Source organism: Coenobita brevimanus, chromosome 98 (assembly GCF_032717465.1).
Source record: "Coenobita brevimanus isolate Jiangsu-jjx chromosome 98, ASM3271746v2, whole genome shotgun sequence".
In the NCBI taxonomy this organism is placed as follows: Eukaryota; Metazoa; Arthropoda; class Malacostraca; order Decapoda; family Coenobitidae; genus Coenobita; species Coenobita brevimanus.
In genome coordinates, this window is record NC_137051.1 from 11,273,659 (window position 1) to 11,295,695 (window position 22,037).

The following is a 22,037-nucleotide window of genomic DNA, read 5'->3' on the forward strand; positions in this document are numbered from 1 at the left end:
ATGAATGACATTTGCTTTTCGATCAAAAATGTATGGGAGAACAAATGAAATATACTTACTTGGTGATATTTAAGAAAGCTGCCTGAACACCTTTGACAGAGTGTTCATTGCTGATCCAGCAGACTGGACATGATGTCAACACACCGAACAAACTCAAAATACTCAATTAAAGACCATAAATAGCAGTGGAAGCCTAACTGGAGGCACTGAAACCTAAGTGAAAGGCTTTGCCTCTAGGACCCCCCAATGATTTTAACCTGCCTAACCTAGTGCAAACTAAGATGTGCATTATGTAAAACTGGCACCAAAACAGTATCATGCATTAAGAGCATTTGTTAATCATTGGTGCAATCGTCACCCAACCATGGAATGGCAAAACACTCATTCAGGTTGGTAAGCACATGACTGCGCTTGACAGGGGTAACAGTAGGGGTCTTGGGTGGAGCCATGGTTGTGCTGTAGTATTCCACGAGGCCAAACAGAAATGTAGATGGATGAAAAGGCAACCGATCAGCACAGCAGAGCACAGGAGACTGAGGCAGTTCAGCCAGTCTGTCTGGGGGTGCACTGTTTGAATTGTTGAAATGGCAGGGATAACCATGTCGAACAATGGAACAGGGTATAGATTTATAAATGTCGAAACACTGAATTGTTGAATAATGATCGGTCGAAAAACGAAGGCTTGGTGTATTGAACTTCTGTTGCAAAACACTGTAATTTACTTTTTGTTTAGTGTATACATACAAGTGCTATTTTTATTTTTTAAAAATCATTGTGAAGGTATTCAGAGGTTAGTGCGAGTGCATAATTACTGATGGCGACAAAGTAGTGTTCAGGAGCATGTTTGTATTATACCAGTTAGTCGAGCAGAAACGACTCATGTAGTTTTTCATTTGGTTTGTTTGTTTAATCATACTTTTTCAGTTAAGGACACGAATGTGTTGCCTGCAGGTAATAAGGCATCAGGAGCAAGTTACAGTAATCTCACACTGCAATGAGTTGAAACTCAATATGGGAAAATACAGTATCGTAACACTGGAGGTGCGGAGTAGGAATCTGACAACTACGGGGTACTTTTAGGAAAAATAAAATGCTGTAAACATGAACTAATTGATTTTGAAAAATCTTTGTGTTGTGTGATCACAGTGTATGGTAATGTGTGGTAATCACAGGGGCATTTGTCTTCTTAGTGTAATAGGAAAAGGATATGGTAGGATACTTACTGACAGAGTTAGGGAAATAACAGAGGAATTAGTAGCAGAAGAACAGGGAGGTCTTAGGAAGTGAAGAGGTTGTGTAGATCACATATTCATTCTTAGGTCTTTAGTGGAAAGTTTCTAGAGAAGGGAGAAAATTTGTATGCCGCCTTCATGGAAAACATATGACAGGGTGGACAGAAAAGGAATGCGGAAAGTATTAAGAATATATGGAGTAAATGGGAAGTTCTTGAATGCCATGAAGAGTATGCATGAGGGTGCTAAGGCTGCAGTGTATGTGGATTGTGAACTGAGTGAATTTTTCTACTTGAATGTTGGATTGAAACAGGGATGTGTCATGTCCCAATGGTTGTTCGATCTGTATTTGGATGGGATTATAAAAGAGGTACAAGGTAGGGCAGTGGATGTTGGAGCAACCCTAATGAAAGAGGGTGGTGACTGGAAACTCCCTGTACTATTGTTTGCAGATGATACTGTATTGTTAAGTGAAGGTTTGGTGGATGAGTTTGGGAAAGTGTGTAAGAAACGGAATATAAAGGTGAATGTTGGGAAGAGTAAAGTTATGGTCTTCGAGAGAAATGAAGCCGGTGAATGTACAGTGAGGTTGGATGAGAAGGAAATGGAAAATGTGAGTGCTTTTAAGTACTTGTGATGAGTAAGGATGGAAGTTTAGAAGATGAAATGCTTGAAAAGGTACAACAGGAGAGAAAGGTTGCTGGTTCTTTGAAAGCAGTGATAAAGAGCAGGGAAGTGGGCATGGAAGTAAAAATGTTGCTGCATGACAGTATTGTGATACCAAACCTAACATATGGTGAAGCTCAGACCATGTAGGAGGGACACAAGTCAAGAGTGAGTGCAGTGGAAATGAGTTATCTGAGAGGAGCATGTGGAGTTTCGTGGAGAGAGAGACTGACAAACGAGGAAGTGAGGGAGCATTGAGGTGTGGATGTCAATGTGTTAGAAAGCATTAGGAGAAATACATGGAGGTGGTTTGGCCACGTGGAGAAGATGGAGAGCGAGAGACTAATGAGGAGAGTGTATGCGAGTATGGTGGAGAAGGGGGAGAGGGAGGGGGAGGCCGAGGATGAGATGGAGGGATAGAGTGGAGAGGTATCTGAGAAAGAGGCATGTGAGCTGGGAGCAAGGCAGTGAAATGGCGTTGAACAGGGCAACATGGAGGTGATTTGTTTGTGGTCACTCCTTACGGGATTGAGGCGTCTGGCAATTGATAGACAGGCAGATTTTTGTGTTGTCTGTGATTTTAATATACAATACATGCAGGCAACTGATCTGGAGATAAAGTATATTCCTACTTATATTGGCCTTTATATTTCATTAAATGAATGAAAGAATGGATTTCTCTTAGTTTTGTCATTTCAAATTTATTTCAAGAAAAATAATATTTATCTCTATATATTGTGATGCATATTAATTATACTTTAATGGAGATGAACATCAATTCTCAAATTATTGTACAAAAGAAACTGGACAGTTCACAACATAAACAGTGTTAAGATGGTGTCAGGGGAGTAACTTTTTGTAAGGAAGGAGATATTTGTTTCCTTGTGCCATTCTTTTACATAAAAATAAAGATACCAATGACTGATATACAATACTGAGTAGATATTCTGAAAGGTGAGTGTGTATTTGATGAAAACTACTCACATCAAGCCTTTCTGCAGTCTTGGTTGAGTCAAACGTTTTTTCTAAGAACTACCCTTCCAGAATTAGGGTGCATCTTTCACACTACAGCATCTTACATGCAGCGGAATATGGTAATCACCATAGAAGTGGTGACTGGAGGTATCATTCCAACTTCACTGAGCTGAAGAGTCTAGCTGTCTCCAGTTTTAACCCGTCACGTCCCGACCGATTTCGCACCTCTGATACCGCCCAATCCCGAGCTATTTTGGAAAAATATTTTTTTGGCTAAAACCTCCGCTTTTGGTGAGAAACATTGAAAATTCATAGAGAAATCAATCACCTGAGGTTTAAAATACTAGATACAGGTAGCAGTACCTCCTTCCCTTACTGGGTTTTTTATCAGGCTGGCTCCAAAGCAAATGAGTTCTATGGGAGGGTAACTATTCCACACCACTCATAAACAGTATTTATTTATTTATTTGGTACGAATTTATATGATGTACGAGAGTATATTTGTTTTCAAACAGTAATATACGCATTATAGGCATTGTTTCACTCACTAACTCATCAACATACCTGATCTTTTTTGGCGACATTACCTGATCATCATTTCTGACCGTTTCTTCCTCTAATGCTATGTAAACTTTCTTCTCCACACTGTCATTCATTGGGGAATCACTATGGCCCTGAATGTCTTTATTGGCCAGGTCACTGGTAACAGGAGAATTGCCGAGACAATGGCGTGGGGGGGGGGAGGGGGAGGTTATGCGGTGTAAGGCACTGTCCCTGCCTGGCATCTTGTAGAGGAATAGAGGAAGGTATCCCATGTATATGTACCAAAAATCACGCACGAAAATTGAAAATTGTGCAAATTATGAACCTTGCAATTGCGCGACGTACCAGTATGTCGACGGGACTAACCGTGACAAAACGTTGTAACATACCCATACGTCGATGGGATGCCTTGGGTTAATAGCTCACAAAGCATGAAGACCTTCCTCTGGAGTCTATAATGTCTTGCCCCTTTTGAAGGAAAGATTTCAAGTTACAAAGCTTGTGCATGCCTTGTGCATCAACCAATAATCTGTGGAAGGATTAATGTCATTATGTGTTGCATCACAAAGTGATACATGGAGAGGCAGAGGGAGCACATTCCCTTAAAATAGGCTAGAAAAACTGGCTGCTCCCCAAACTTGCATGCTACAATTAAAAACCAGCTTTCTAAACTAGAAAAAAGGTGTTTTCTTTTCCACTGTACACTCTTATTGAAGGCACCCATAGGCAGAGTACCCAAAACAGACATCATGAAAGCTGAGAAATATGGGATAGTAGAATAGCAGAAGCTGTATGTATAGATAGATACAATAATTTTAACCATAGTGAAGGAATGTATAAATCTGAGCCAGTGATGTAGTGCTGCTCTTGGGTAACTGCCCTTTCCTCTCTTCCTTCCTTCTTTCCTCTTTTGTCTTTACTTCCTTCACTCTTTCCTCTTCCTTCTGCCTACAGGTGACTTTACACTCTCTCTTCTGTCTTTCTTTCCTTCATTCTTTCCTCCTCTGCCTATGGGTGACTCTATGCTGAGTGACAAGACAAATGGTTTTCTGTACACCAGGAAACCATTTACTATGCTGGGTGGTAATCATATAACCAAATTATGGCATCTGGTGGTATAGTGGGCAATGAAGAGCCTGTGCAGGTTTCTATCCAAGGGGTGGTTGGAGTTTATTCCTCACATAATGCCACTCAGGGATGAGTGAGGCTGGTCACTCTCATCTTAAATGTCGGGACCAACTTGCCTAGCCCCGGGTTCCTACGCTCCTCATAGGGCAATACAGGATTAGATGATGATGATGATGATGATGATGATGATGATGAGATCCAGTGATGAGAGGATTAGTGGCCAGGTCTTTGCCACCTCTTGTAATCCCTCACTCAGGTACTGGACAGAGTAGAGGGAGAGTCAGGTGTGGTCACACCTGGTACAGTTGGGAGGGGGGGGGGGAAATGTGGTTACCTTACATATAAGCAGCTTCTCAGTAACTGTATATACCACTCTTGGTCTGTAGATCCACTGAAGAGGGCAACAGCTGTCACTGAAACTGTTTGGAAATACATCTTTTTCATCTGCCAGTGTGGGTTTTCGTATCCTACAAACACTTAGACTTTGGATGCTACTCTTACAGTGGTGTAAATTAATATGTAAGAGATAATGCACTGTACACAACCCTGTTCCGAAGAACTGCAGAAATTTAGTATTGTGGCTTTATGACCAGCAAATGGAGGTCAGAGGTAAGAGCCTATCTGCTGAAAAAAGTCAATGCATACAGAGCATATGTAGAGTACATGAATGAAAAAGAAAATTAGATACTCTCTAACACAGACAATGAACCGTGTGTAGTCCGCATCCTCCAGAGGTTACTGCTGAGGGGGTTTTGGAAATAACATGACTGTAATGGCAAACCTAGTGGCTCTGTAAGGGGTCCTGAAGGGAGAGCCAGAAGAGGCCTACAAACCAAGGCTATGAACACAGTGTCCTGTTCAAGGTGAGGCTGTGATGAGCTTGTAATCTCCAGATGCTGTCCAGGGCCTCTACCTACTCATCCTCCCAAAGGAGGGAAGGGAAGGTTCTTCAAGAACCCAACTCATACTTACAGAATGGTATTACTGGTCATGATAAAAATAAATTACCTTTGAGCTGGATTCCCTAGGTAACAGCGTTTCAAAGATGCTACGGTTGCGATTGTGTGCATCGATGTCTACAAATATGACAGACCAGGAAGCACCTTTTTCCCCAAACAGATTGCATCCATTAATGGCTTCCAGTGCTGCCTTAGCCATCCCAATAGAACTGGGGAGGAAAAAAAAAAATATTAGTTTGAGAACAGGTCCTTTACAGTTAAATGATTTTCAACATCATCCCAATCTGCTAAAAAAAAAAAAAAAAAAAAGGGAGGGGGGTAGAGGTGAAAAAGATCCCAAAACAGGAAAGAAAAAATACAATACTTAGTGAAATACCAACCAACTACTCAGTAAAGACAGGCCAAACATTTATTCATTCATCATTCACGCATAAAAATGGCATCATGTTTCCAATTTAAAAAAATCCCTGTACTGGGATTGGCTGCAGTGCAGCTGATGTTTACTATGGCCTGGTAGCTAATTAATTCATTTCATTCTTATAGGCTCCAACATGCTTGCATGAGTTGACCTTGGTCACCTAATAGCGGCTCTCCATGGTGCTCAATCTCTGGCAGCTTTCCTATTCGGTTCCTTATCCCTGAGGTCATGCTAGATGACTTCATCCCAGGTCTTTTTCGGTCTACCTCTCACAACCCTACCCTCAACACTAACACTTCTCACTTTCTGCACCCAATTATCATCCCCCATTCTCTGTATGTGCCCGATCCATCTCAATCTACCCCTCCTCATCACAACACCAATACCCTCCAGTCCTATCCTTTCTCTCAACTCTTTCATCGTAAACTTAGCTGCCCCAGGCCTCACATTCAAGGATGTCCTTCACATCCACCTAATCACTGTCATTTCTGTACATCTCAGCCTACAAATATCCTCTTCCTTTACTCCCCAGGTCTCACTACCTTACGGCATTACATTCGTAACGCATGCTACACACAAAGATTCCTTAATAATAATAATAATAATAATAATAATAAAAATAATAATAATAATAATTATAATTCCGTTTTGTTTCGTTTTTGAAGGCTCCAACATGCTCGCATGTGTTGGCCTTGGTCACGTAATGGCGCTCTCCATGGTGCTCAATCTCTGGCAGCTTCCCTATTCAGTTCCTTATCCCTGAGGTCAAACTCAATGACCTTGACCCAGGTCTTTTTTGTTCTACCTCTCACGACCCTATCCCTAACATTAACACGTCTCACTTTCTGCACCCAATTATCACCCCTCATCCTCTCCACATGCCCAAACCATCTCAGTCTACCTCTCCTCATCACAACACCAATACACTCCAGTCCCATCCTACCCCTAAGCTCTTCTATCGTAAACCTAGCCCCCCCAGGCCTAACACTCAGGGATGCACTGCACATCCACCTAATCACTTTCCTTCCTGTATGTCTGAGCCCACGAATGTCCTCTTCCTTTACTGCCCAAGTCTCACTACCATACAGCATTACACTCCTACCACATGCTGCATACATAATAATAATAATACAGTAAAACCTCACTATAACGGACTAACTGGGGCCCAAGCCATTCCAAAAAAAGCGATATTCCGATAAAAGAGATACCTGGACTTCCCCCTGCTAACCCAGACTTTTTCCCACACTGTACATCAGACATTAGTCCAGATGGCACCAAAGGTTTTTAAACTGTTTTCGCTACCACTGCAGTACTATACCGTATTAAACATTCAAAACGATAATCAAATGGTATAATGTATACAGTAATCCCTCCACTATCCGATGTAATAGAGCCAAAGGCATGTCGGGAAAGTGGTCCGGTCCGGAAAGTGGGCCCTGCCTGCTGGACTGGTACTTATGGACCCTAACCCAGCCTAACTTTGAAAGCCACTTAAATAACTCCCTGCCGGGGAGGCCTTTGTAACTGAAACAGAACAACATTTCGAAACACTAAACAGTACACCCATCACAAACATCAACACCGCTGTGCACACTTTCAATACAATCATACAAAACGCAGACAAAAGACACATCCCTAGAGGCAACAGAAAGAGACACAATCCCAATTTCACAACAGAAATTCAAGACCTCATCAGACAACGGGACACACTGCAACACTCCCCAACACCCCATACACAAGACACCATACAACAAATATAAGAACTCAACACTCAAATAAACAGTAAAATATCAGAACAGCAAACACTAAACTGGAAAAATTACCTCCAAACACTTGACCACAAAACAAACATCAGCAAACTCTACAAAACACTAAACAGCATCACACTTTCCAACAGCAACACCACACAATCACACGCTGCCATCACAACAACAGACACCATACCCTCAAACAAACAACAAGCAAACACTCTCATCAATCACTTTTCACGAGTCAGCCATCTAACCCCCCATCCGGAAGACCGACGTATCATCAGACGTAAGAGACAGTTCCCCACAGACCCAGACTATGCACCATTCACTTACAACCAGACGAAGCACATCATTAACAACCTCAAGCACTCATCTGCCTGTGGACTAGACAACATAAGCAACATTCACCTTAAACACCTAGGACCACAAGGCATACAAGCACTCACCAACATATCAAACTACAGTGACTCACACAACATAATACCCAACATCTGGAAGCATGGCAATATCATCACTATCCCTAAACCCAACAAAGACCCCACGTTACCCTCCTCACATCGCCCCATCACACTCCTCTGCACCCTCTCTGAAGTCACTGAACGACTGGTACTACAACTAGTCACCCCTCACATTCCCCTAGCCCAATCACAACATGGCTTTAGGCCACTACACTCCACAAACACCCTTCTTACAGACCTTACACAGAGAGTTTTCGATGGCATGAATTCAGCTAGGCCACCACACAGAACACTCCAAGTCACACTAGACATTAGCAAAGCTTTTGATGCCATCCCCCGCCACAACCTCACAAACAAAATACTCAACACAAACATACACAATAACACAAAAAGATGGCTGGCAAACTATTTAGCAGGCAGATGTGCACACGTAACATTTGCCGGTCAGTCTTCTAACATCAGAAACTTCACAAACGGCATCCCTCAAGGATCTGTTTTGTCCCCTACACTCTTTAATCTATACATGCATGACATACCCACACCCCACACACCACAGATACACATAGCTTCCTATGCAGATGATATAACACTTACATGTACACACCAAAACTCAAACACAGCTGCACACATCATTCAACCTTACCTCAACACACTACATGAATGGTTCACCACAAACAGGCACAAAATAGCCCCAGCCAAATCTACAGTTACTCTTCTCACAAACTGGACAGCAGAACATAGTCACATCCCACACCTCACCATAAACAACACTCCACTACCACACACACACACACACACACACACACACACAAAATCCTTGGTGTAACATACAATACATCAATGTCATTCAAACAACACATCACAAACATTAAAAATAAAATAACACCAAGACTCAATGCTTTGAGGTCACTTGCCCATACAACATTCGGACACAACAAAGAAATCACCACCACAGTATACAAACAATACATACGTTCAGTGATGAATTATGCAAGCCCTGCCTGGGCATCTAACCTCACCAAAACACACTACAACACTCTACAGACCATACAGAACAAGGCACTAAAAATAATCACAGGCTGCACAGCTACTACACCCACAGACCACCTACATCAAGAAACCAAAGTCCTCAAGGTCAAGGATCACATAGACATGAGAGGCACCCAGTTTCTTGCTGCAGCCTCCACAAACCCACAACATCCACTACAGTACATGGCAGCACATCCACCCACACCAAGGAACATCAAAACAACACCCAGCACACGATACCATACACAAATACTGTCATCTCTCCCCCCTCGCACACCTCAGACCAGCTTCCAGAAGCATATCCACACTCAGATCACTCGCCGCTCCATTCAGTCACTTAAAGACAACACACAGCTGCATGCATGGCCTCCTGACATCCACCCTTCTGAATCCTATCTTCCTCGTGAGGACAGGGTCCACCTGGCCAGGCTGAGATGTGGGCACCATCCAGCCCTCTTAAGCTACCAGAAGAGGCTGGATGACTCCGTCGCTGATGCCTGTCCAGGATGCAACACAGCACCCCATACTATTAAGCACATTATGGAAGACTGCATTGCACACAATCACCTACGCCAACAACACAACATACACTCTTTGAGAGCTCTGTGGGAAAGCCTGGTCTCGGCCATGGCCTTCCTAAGGGACTCGGGACTGTTCGGCCAGACTGCCTAGGGAACAACTACTACTACTACTACTCCCTGCCGGACATGCATAGCACCTATTTAAACATATTTTTGACCCTATTCACACCACTAATGGACATAATGCACGAAATAAATGAAGAGGAACCAGAGAATGAAGAATCAGAAGTGCGTATGGAAAATACTTAGCAGTGCACAGGGCACTTACAGCACGTCTGTGGCTGCCTCCTCTGAGGCTCTGGTAGTTGCGAAAATGCTCTTGAAGCATGTACAGTAATCCAGTGTTGTGCTACACTTAATTCTTTGCACTATGAGTTATAATTGTTTAACGCTGCACATTCTGTTCTTAATTGTGCCACACCAGTTTCAACCACCACTTTGCACTCCATACTTAATCCTTTGCACTCTAAATTCTAATTTCTTAACACTGCACAACACTGTAAATTCCCATGTGGTCTAGTGGCGAGGTATTGCAGTTTATTCACTGTTTATTCACAAAAACGAGCACTTGCGGCATCCATTGCAATGAACATCTACCCTCAATGGTGGTTAGGCAGTAAATGGGGACAGGGTTGCCAGATTTGAGCTCAGCCACATTACCAAACTCCTCATGTTTCATTACCAAATTTAACTTTTCATTACCAAATTCTTAAAAGAAGCATTTATTCTTCACTAATTACATGTACAAATGGAAATAATCACTCTCCTTATAATCAGCAGCATGTTCATTTTTGCACTATGTATGCTAGCAGATTAATCAAAGAGAGCAGACAGTCCACCGTCTCCATTCCCTATATTTTCATACATGTGAAAAATCAGTTTGGTAATGGATCATGCTGATTCACTACCACACAAACTTTTCGATACTAAATTGGCCCACATTTGGTAATGAAAAATACCAAATGGCAACCTTGACTGGGGAGGGGGGAGGAAGGAAGAAAGGGGTGAAGGGGACGTGCACAAACAACAGTTGTTCGGCGCTGCGCGCCAACTTCAAATTACGGATTGAAAAAAAATTGAATTTGGGGGGATTTTTTTGAATTTGGGGGGATTTTTTTTTTTTTTTTTTTTTTTTTTTTTTGGCATTTTTGGGTTCCGAAGGTCCAGGCCCACAATGTCTGGTAGGTGGGGAGTCCAGAAAGTGGGCGTCCGGATAGTACAGGGATTACTGTATATATAATAATACTGTACTGTTTACTGATAAACATATCTATTATTTACCCTACAGTATTGTGGTGAACACAGCCGAAGTGGTCAGGCAGTCCGGACTGCTTCTGGATTTATTGGACTTTTTCTGATACATAAAAATTTAATCCAGTAGTTCTTCGAGTCCAATAAAAGTGAATTCCGGTCTATTGAAGTCTGTTATATCGAGGTTTTACTGTAATAAAAATGTAAAAAGCAATGCAGAACTTGAAATACTGTGAGTCTCAGCTTAGATGCTTGTGGCTGCCACAGGCCGTAGATGGGTGGTTACCTTCATTCTGGGCGGTACTACCAAGGATGTGAAGAGACCCAGTAGATGGCTTTGCACAACACTCCCAGGCAAGGACCTCAACCACGTTTACCAGTACAAAGATCCCTTGGTTATCATGCACTTGGTTATTGCAGTTTTTGTTGTCAATGCAAGATGAATATCTGAACTCTACCATTATCGTGCATTTTTCAGCCTTAAAAAAAAAAAAAAAAAAAAAAGGCACACCTAAGCTGGTTTCTGTTGACAATGGTGGTGGAAATCTATGGTTTCTGATGTCTTGGAGGGATTCAACTATGAGGCCCTGCATGAGGAGTTAGTCCCAGCTATTGAAGACCACAACCTCTCCACCCCCTAGCCTCAGAACACCTTCCCTCAAGCCCATCTCAAATCTCTCTATGGTACGTGTTTCTTTCATATTGCGCCCTTTTCATCACTTTCTATTAACCTAACCATGCCTGTGTATGTTTCTGATACATACCACAACAGTATACGGTACAGTATATGTATTTAATGGACATAAATTGTTGCAAATGAGAAAATCTGGGTTTACAAGTGGGGACAAATCCCATAGGTTCTACATTTTTGTTATCATGCAACTTCATTCACGCACTAGGCTTGGTACCAATTATGTGTGATAACCATGGGATCACTGTAGTCAAAGGTCAGACTGAGACTACTACTCATACATATCTCTTATATGCAGCTCATTATCTTGGGGCTATACTTCCTCCTCTTTCCCTCTACCTCACTATGTGGAAGGACCCTCTTCTGACAGAAAGGCACTGTCTGCCACAGGAAGGCGGCTGCCTGCTTGTGGTCGATGGGTCTGTCTGGCCAGACAGAACAAGGTAGACCAACAAAAACAACTTATGGATGAATGTTTCCTGCCTAGTGATGATAACATTGCTAGTTACTAAGCTTGTAGTCACACTTAATTCTCACTGGGTAGTACCTCCCTGGGTCAACAGTACCCACTTATCTACTAAGTCTTCATTCATCATTCAAGCCTTCAAAATCCTCCAGACAGCCTCTGCAGCTCTTTTACTTGCTCAGTCCACTATTTGTTCTCCATGGCATGCAGTTTTCTTTGGGTTTCACTTCTGAGATTCTGGAATCCAGTTTTTTTTAGTTAAGGAGCTAGGATGAGCCAATCAGTTGTTATATGCTCTATTCTTCATTGCAAGAATGTCATGTATGCTCTCAGCATTTTCATCAAACCAGTCTTTATGGTGGACAGTGGAGAAGCCTAAGGCTTCTTCTGCAGTGTTTTGAAGCAGTGACAACATCTTAATGTTCGGCCACTCTGCATCTTGGTTTGTTACACTGCTGTTTCAGTCAAGTGGTGGACACTGAAAGAACTTGTCTGTAATAGTGCTGCAGAAGGTGTTACATGCTGCCGCATCCTTTAAAATATTTCGGTTTAGTTTCTAGGAGGATGGTCTACAGCATATTTGTGAGCATATGATTAGTTGCAGTTTGGTAAGTATAAGGTTATGGTTTTCTGAGCACTCAGCACCTCTCATAGCTTGGGTTTTATGAATTTCTCTTCAGTCTCACTGTCCTATAAGACGCCAAAGTCTAGATCATGGGTGCATCCATGTGGTCTTGCATTTCTTCTTAGGTTGAAAAATGGTGTTTGTGAGGACCAGACTGTTCCGAGCACAAGGGAAGCAGCCTAAAGCCACTGCTATTTGTTACCAACACCATGGCAGGTTATAATGCCTTTTTAGAGGTGATTATCTTTTTCTATTCTGGCATTAAAATCTCCATGCAGGATAAGTTTGTCACCATATGGTACTGAGCAAATGGTAGCATCCGGAGAGCCATAAAAGTTATCTTTGATGGTGTCTTCAGTCAAGTGTTGGGGCACAGACACTGATGAGTGTTGCATATTGGCCATTAACCCCTTAACCGCGGGGCGTCACTTTCATGACGGTTGGGAGCAAGGGATCATACTGCGGGGCGTCACTTTTGTGATTCTGTGTTATTTTGAATTCACCCGGGCTTTCAAGTGGTGGCTTGTATCATCTATCAGTACTGCCAATGTCCAACACTAGTCAGCACTCCTAATCTCATCTGTACTCCCATCCATTGTTGACAATTTAGCCATTTCTCCCCATTCTTGACTCCCCTCCCTACCCCCCCCCTCCATTACCCTATCCTCTCGCCTGCCCGGCCGTGCTACGCTAAGTAAATCTTCCCTGGAATTTTTAACTGATTTCATCCAATAAAATAAGCCCTATGCCCTATTCTTATACCAAATAATATATACAAGAGAGAAATAAGGTAAGTGAGAGTGCCATACACCTAGAATTGGCTAATTATCACCTGACAACACCTCACCGCACTCGTTTGCTAATTTTTGCTGTTTATTTCCCCTTGAAATATGCTGTATCATCTATTTTCGTAATAAAAATATATATAAGAAAGGAAGGGAGAAGCCTAAGTGATATTTACATTCACCTGGAACTACCTAATTATTGCAGGCCACCACACTATATTCCATGCTAAGTAAATCTTCCCTGGAATTTTCCACTGATTTCATCCATTGAAATAAGCCCTATGCCCAATTCTTATACCAAATAATATATACAAAAAAGAAATAAGGTAAGTGATAGTGCCATACACCTGGAATTGGCTAATTATCACCTGACAACACCTCACGTGCACTCGTTCGCTAATTTTCACTGTTTATTTCCCCTTGAAATATGCCGTATAATCTATTTTCATAATAAATATACATATAAGGAGGGAAGGGAGAAGCCTAAGTGATATTTACATTCACCTGGAACTACCTAATTTATAATGTATTGTCTAGATTTCCTGCCAATCATTTCACTGCTATATATTAGCTGCTGTCAAGAGGCTGACGTTGGCAGTAATGCATTTCCCTATGTAGGCCACCACCCCAGCCCACCCTTATCAGTTCACTCTCATCTTCCAATGTGAAGGTACGTCTGTTTGCTCTTGCTAACTTCAGCCACTTTTCACCCCCATGCAAAGGGCCCTGTGACCTTTAACACCTACTAAACCTCGTGTGGAAAGAGGTAAAGGGCTGACAATTGATAAAAGAGTGACTACGATCTTTCTACTGAGTAAAACAGTGCAAGTGGAATTGTAAATAATGTGTAAATAATGTGTAAACAGCAAGTGAAAGTAATGAATGTAAATATACATGAACAGTGGAAAATAGTTTTATACGTTACTTCAAGTGACAGTGCATAACACAGTGTAAATAAAATAGAAATGTAAATAACGTAAATAAAATAGAGAACGTAAATACTGTACAAATGTAATTGAGTAGTATTATAAGAATATGAGTATATACCCTAGGAGTAATGAAAGTGAAGTTTCACTCTAGCATGTATGAATACTATGAGTTATGAGAGTGAAGGTGAAAGTGACATTCACTCTCAATGCTAGTATACAGGATGAGAAAGTGAATGCTATGTATTTTACTGAAAGAAATTGAATCCCTACAGTGACAATAAACTAATACTACTGAAGGAAACTTATGGATAAAGACTGTAGATATATATAAGTGTTATACAGTAACAGAAATATAAAGTGTGAGGGGTTTTATGAATAATAAATGACAGAATACCAACAGCGAACTAGCGCAAGTGGGAAGGTCATACGCGCTCGTAATTTTCATCGCTTTCACAGTGTTTTTTTTTTGGAGTATGGATCCCAAACTACTTGATAATCAAAGAGTAGTGTTTACAGTGTTAATATATGGCTGTGGTAATCATATTACGGGTTGTCGGGAAGTGTAAAGTGGAGACTTCATTACCCAACTTCAGAGGTCTCCACAAGTCCTACGGTAATCGACGAAGGCTCAACAAACATCCCAGGAGAAAGCTGAAGGTATGTGCCATAAGCATATGTAATTTTAATATTCTAGGACTAATAACTGATTTTTGGCAAATATTTTTTGAGAGTCTGTTGGAGCCCGAATAACCCTGCGGGACACGCAAAACATTGGGAAACCTGCCCGCGGTGTAAGGGTTAAAGACTAATATGTGCTAGAACATAGGCCTCTCTGATATAGCTACAGGTGATTCTTGAACCTTCTGTGTTAGGTTGCTCTGGACTGCAAAGCCAATACCATGACTTCTTTTTACATTGTCTGGGTAACCCCTCCAGAGATAGAAGCACCCTTCTCCTGCTTCTATTATGTTATGTTTTCCTGAGAGGTGAGTTCCTGACACAGCAGCAACTTCAATTTTATATTTTTTCAGTTCAAGGGCAATAAGGGCAGTCCTACAGCATGCCATGTGCATGTGTCTTGATCTGTATCAAGCAAGCTCGTATATTCCAGGTAGCAAGAGTAAGGGGGATTCTTTTTGTTTTTCGATTTAAGTGTCAGATGCCTTGATAGATGCGGTTATCTGTCCAGGTGGTGTGGAGCAGCATATGTTCAGGTTAACTTTTCTAAGCCCCTCCCAATCAGGATTAAGCAATTGGGTGTCCATTTCCGGTTGTTTGGTTGCACTGGATGCTGCTGAAGGCAAGACCAGGTCCTGTGCTATCATGCCAGAGACCACTACTCTAGTGCAGCCTATGTGCAAGACTCAAGCTAGCAACTTTCAGCCACATCCATGACCTGTCACCATCACCCAATCCTGTCACTACAGGTCTTTTGCTTTTGATGAAAGGATAAAATGGAAGGTAAGTATAGCAATGGACCTGTGCAATGACTGGATTTTGGTGTGATGGTGAGGGTGTGCATTCCTTACCACCACATGACTTGGCCTTTCTTGGCCTGTTATGATGGCATGAAGATTCATGACAACCATCTACTCATCAGGACTGCAGGAGTCTGCCAGGAGCTCTGTCTGTTGTGGCCTGCCTTCTGTGGAATTCTACTCATGAATTTTTCATTTGAGGTTTACTCCTGTAGCCTTAACCCATCCATGGGTAAACCACAAGGCAGTGGGCCTGGGAATCCTTAGTCTGACCCCTCACTTATGGTCCCTCCAGCATGAGTAGCCCTGTCCTGCTGAGGCTGAGGGATCTCTCCCCCTCAGGTATGGCCCACCAGATTTGTGTGTGTGTGTGTGTGTGTGTGTGTGTGTGTGTGTGTGTCTGCATGCCCACATATGTGCAAACACACACACACAGTCAGCATTTTTTAAGATCTTAAGAAAAGTGTTATGCAAAAAAAAATGCAACTTACAAAATTAAGAACAGCTGACCGTATGATGCTATGCTCCCCTACCTGGCATGAAGCTCTGGGGTACCATTGTTATACTTGCTGCCACGCTCCCACATTCCAAAGTCTGGAGTTCTGTATGCTCGCTCCACATAGTACACCAGATTCTGTACAAAGGTCACCTCATCCATTGTGTAGATGATCTGCAGCCCTGAGCTGATCATCTGAACCAGGAACAACAAGTACAGCGATACGATATCAATCTACGGAGAGAATGAGAGAGAGAGAGAAAAAAAATTATTATTAAAATACAATAACACCTGTAATATGAAGACCATGACATGGAAGACCAGTACTTCCACAACAAATCAATCTTTATGATATGGTAAAATAATGTTCAATACAGTATTTTCTAAATTACATGCTGCACAATTTTACAACCAAATGAGAAACACCGAGATGTAGCTTATAATGATATAATATACTGACATTAAATCATATAGCAATAAAAAATATCTTACTAAGAAAAACCACGTCTTTTTGACGAGTTGAGGTCCAAGCACAATAATCTCTCCAATATCCGATGTAATACAGCCAAAGGCATGTCCGGGAAGTGGGATCGTTCGGATACTGGGACCCTGCGTCCTGGACTGGTACTTATGGACCCTAACCCAGCCTAACTCAGAAAACCACCTACACAACTCCCTACCAGACATGCATAGCACTTATTTAAGACCCTAATCACACAAATAAAGGACAGAATGCATGAAATAATTGAATGGGAACCAGAGAATGAGGAATTAGAAGTGAGAACGGAAAATATTTAGCAGTGTACAGGGTACGTACAACACGTCCGTGGCCGTTACAAAGATTAACCTGCTTCCTCTATGGTTCTGGCAGTGTTGAAAATGCTCTTGAAGCACGTACAATAATCCAGTATTGTGCTGCACTTAATCCTTTGCACTGTGAATTATAATTGTTTAACACAGCACATTCTGTTCTTACTTTTTTTTTATGTGAATATGGAACCAAAGGCTGTGAGCCTGCAATTATTGCTCCCTCCAAGAGAAAAACAAAATACAAGAGAGAGCCAAATTCAAGGTCCGATCATTTCGAGATGCGTGGACACACTGCGTCTGAAAGACTGGAGATCATAGGAAGCAGGAAATATAGACAGAGGAAGACAGTTCCAGAGCTGACCTGTTGCATAAATGAAGGACTGGGAATAACGGTTAACTCTTGCATTAGAAAGTTGGACAGAAAAGGGATGAGAGTTTGCTGCAAGACGGGTGCAACGCGCCCATCGTAGAGGTAGAAGAATTCATGCGGACAGTTCAGAGGGGCAGTGACCATTAAAGTAGCGATAAAAAAGAGATAAAGATGCAACAGTGTGACGAAAAGACACTGGTTGAAGGGAGTCAGTAAGAAGAGGAGAGTTAATGAGATGAAAAGCATTTGACTCCACCCTATTGAGAAGATCTGTATGTGGAGAGCCTCCCCACACATGAGAGTTGTACTCCACACAGAGACGGATAAAATCCCTGCATAGAGTCAACAACTGTGCAGGGGTAAAGAAGGAACAGAGTCGCCATGCCAGTTGCACCCGCCAGTTTGCACTCTGCACTTAATCCTTTGCACTCTGAATTCTAATTTCTTAACACTGCACAACACTGTAAATTCCCATGTGGTTTAGTGGCGTGGTATTGCAGTTTATTCACTGTTTATTCACAAAAACAAGCACGTGCAGCATCCAATGCGATGTGCGTCTAGTCAGGATGGTAGTTAGGCAGTAACAGGAGGGGAGGAAGCAAGGGGCCACATGTAAACACAGCTGGTCACTGCCATGCGCGAACTTCAAATTACAGTTGAAAAGAAATTCAGACTTTTTTTGGCCATTTTTCGGTTCCGACGGCCTGGGCCCAAAACGTCCCGACATTGGGGTGTCCGGTTACTGGGTGTCCAGATATTAAAGAGATTACTGTATTTAGTTTCTCCTAGTTCCTCATACTCAGGCATGCATCAAGTTTCAAGCAATATGGGAGCGGTGTTCTTGTTTATACATGTATTTGACAGACCTCTTAATGAGATATGCTTAGAGACACTCACTCTCACAGAGCCAGGAATACAAAGAATATACAATTCCTGCAAGTTCTAAATCCCTTGTGTTGTCTTTTCCTGATCACTTACAAGAATACCAGGACCACTGTAATCATTAGGTTTTATCAAATCAGTCATCACATGGGCACCCCAGGAATGGTACACTGGCAGCTTGTGGTAAAAACACATGTAATCAGACAATGTACAGGCAGTATGCAGCAGAAATTAAGCTGCTGGGCACTAGAGCTTGTAAAAAATAAGTATTAAAATAAATTAAATAAATCTTAAGCCATCCGTCCATCCATCATCTAAACCTATGTTGTCCCATGAGGAGTGCAGAAGCCTGAGGATAGGCATGTTGGTCCTGACATTTACGATGAGAGTGGCCAGCCTCACTCATCCCTCGGTGGCATTACATGAGCAATAAACCATAATCACCCCTTGGATATAAACCTACACAGGCTCAATCCGGTTGGAGCACCTTAATTACCCACTAAACCACCAGGTGCCATAATCTAGTTATATGGTTACCACCCAGCACAGTAAATGGCTTCCGGGTGTACAGGAAACCATTTGGGTTGCCACTCAGTGTACAGTTACCCACAGGCAGAAGGAGGAGGAAATAATGAAGGAAAGAAAGACAGAAGAGGGAGTGTAAATTCACCCATAGGCAGATGGAAGAGGAAAGTAAGAAAGAGAGGAAGGATGGAAGACAGGAAATGGCAGACATCCAAAGCAGCACTGCACTGAGTGAGTGTACAAGAAAATAATGTCCCACTTAGGGCCATAAACCAGGGTAAAGAGTGAGCGATGAATGTAGGACAAATTCCACAATACGAAAGTACAGTGAGTCCTCGAAATACGAAAACCCGAAATATGAATTTTCGATGGTACGAAATTGATTAATATTGGACAAATTCCACAGTACGAAAATATCTGTCTCGATGATATGAAAATCGATACTCGATACAAAAGGAAATGCAGAGATAGCCTGATTATCCAGACTATATGTGAAGAAATGCCTGAATAGTCTGAAATCACGATTGATCTGGCGGAAACAAACACAAGTACTGTTAGATTGATTTATTTACCAATAAATGTACAATGAAAGACACAACACTCTTCCCAGTTCAGTCTGAAGAAAATTTACACCAGGCAAAATACAATGAAAACCCTGTTCCTAGTGCGTGTTTCAAATGGTTCGATTTTTCCACGCTATATTTGTCAGACTTTGGGAACATACTTTGTGTCTTTCATTGCACACTTGAAGCAGCAGAAAGACCTTACCAATTCAATTCATAATCCTCCAGCTTGTTTCTGTAAATTTCTGACAGCTTTCAGTTTGGCAAATTACTTTTTCTTGCTGAAAAATTTCCTCCCCGTTATTATCGTCATTGTCCCCTACGATCGTTTCCAGTGCAGTGGAAGAAACTAAACGTGCAGAGTTGCCAGTTTCTTGTGACCAAAAGTAGTGGACACAGGCCTCAAAAGTAGTGAATTTCGGTATAAAGTAGCCCAACATAATCCTATGCAGTATATATACATATCTATGCAATACATACAGTATATACATATCTATCTATCTATTTATCAATCTACAAAAATAATTTAACTCTGCACAACTTACTAGATGAATGCTGCTCCAGTGCTCCTGTGAGGTTGTTCGAAGTGATGTAAGCCTAAATTTAACACAGAACTCCTTAATTACTGCATTAATTAAATTTACTTCTATTTCCTTAAATTATTTCATTTCTTTTACATTTTCATAACTAAGGTGTTTTCTTCATAACAAAACATAACTCTTTCTTACTGTCTGAACTTAGTCATTTTTTTCAGCTTAACAAAACTATTTTTGGAACTAAAGGAAAGTACTTTCTTGCACATCGCATTATAATTACATATTTAAATCATTAAGACTCCACGACCATGTCATCACAGCTGAAGATCTTCTGCATCCATGACTCGTGGATGCAGAAGACATGACTGACTGGGGTGGTAATTTCACATGTTCAGTTCAAATTAAATAGCCAATCAAAGATTAATACAAGAGTGTGGAAAATTTAAAGAGGGAGGATAAAATACATTATAAATCATTTCCTCTGCATGTCTTCAAAAGGTAATTGTATTATATTTTAAATGATACATAATCACAAATCAATCTTTGACTTTCGTCTCATTAGTAGCCTAAGTTAGCCCAACTTATTTTTAAAGTAGCCCCCAAAGTCGCAAGTAGTAAAATTAAACATATAGTAGCGCAAGGATTCCAAAAGTAGCCCAATTTGCTACTTGTAGCCCAATCTGGCAACACCGTCAATGTGCTCAAAGGTGGATACTGTTTCCCAATTTCCCAACTGGAGGTTAGGTTAGGTTAAAATTATTAGGTACAGGTAAGCTCGGTTAGGCCAGGTTTAGTTAAACACTTAGGGAAGAACAGTCCTTTCCGCCATTATGTTAATGAAATAAACAAGAGTTGTCACACCAGAACAGCTAAAAATGACGGGTTTTTCAAGAATACTCCCCCAGTATCCCTGCTTGTCATAAAAGGCGATTAAAAGGGTTGCCGGAGGGTTAGTGCCCCTCCCCAGAAAACAACTAACTAAAAAAACAAACAATAAGCCTCGGACAAGGACTCACCAAACGATGACGACCAAGGACCGGACAAAGGACATGGTTATCGGAACATGGAATGTAAGGGGAGCGAATGATGAGGTGAAAGAGAGAGAGAGATTGTCCAGGTGCTTGAGGGTGCGAAAGTGGATGTATGTGGAATAACTGACACAAAATGGAGAGGAGAAAGTGTGAGACAATGGGGGTATGGATGGGGTATATGTGCATGAGTAGGTGAGAATGAGAGGGCAAAGGAAGGAGTATGTATAGTTGTTAGTAAAAGATGGAAGAAGAGCATAAGACAGTATGGATCAGTTGGGTCAAGGATTGTGTGGGTAAAGTTGAAAGTTGGAATACAAATGTGGGCGATTGTGTGTGTGTATGCGCCAACGCAAGATCGTGCTAGAAGAGTGAGAGAAGAGTTCTGGACAAATGTAGAAGTGTGCATGGAAAAGTTTGGAAGGAATGAGAGAGTGTTTTTGATCGGTGATATGAATGGTAAAGTTGAGAATGTGAAGGTGGATGGAATAGCTGGTGAGTGGGGTGTGCCTGCTAAGATAGAAGAGAATGGGAGTGTGTTAGTGGACATTTGTGCTGGGAGGGGGTTGGTGATAGCCAATACCCTCTTCAGGCATAAAATGATCCACAGGTATACATGGCGAGTGATGAGAAGGGTGGGTGGTGAACTGAATGAAAGGAAGACAATGATTGATTATGTGTGTGTGGATGAAAGGATGCGAAGATGTGTAATGGATGCAAGAGCTTATAGAGGTTGGGGGAGTGGACTTTCTGACCACTACTTGGTGGTGGCCAGAATTAGGATTCAAGTAAGATGGAGGAATAGAAGAAGGGAAAGACGAGAGGAAGGAGTAGTTGCAAGGAGAGTGGAAAGGTTACAAGA

General features: G+C 41.7%; 1 protein-coding gene across 1 annotated transcript in view; it reads right to left on the bottom strand.

The window, feature by feature from the left end:
* Positions 1-22,037, bottom strand: part of LOC145414237 (putative phosphorylase b kinase regulatory subunit beta) — a 286,779-nt gene that overhangs the window by 230,300 nt on the left and 34,442 nt on the right. Inside the window, exons 5-6 of the mRNA XM_080283817.1 lie at positions 16,499-16,695; positions 5,553-5,712 (exon numbers count right to left, since the gene is read on the bottom strand). Of these exons, the coding sequence (XP_080139943.1) occupies positions 5,553-5,712; positions 16,499-16,695 (357 nt within the window). The remainder of the gene's footprint in view (positions 1-5,552; positions 5,713-16,498; positions 16,696-22,037) is intronic.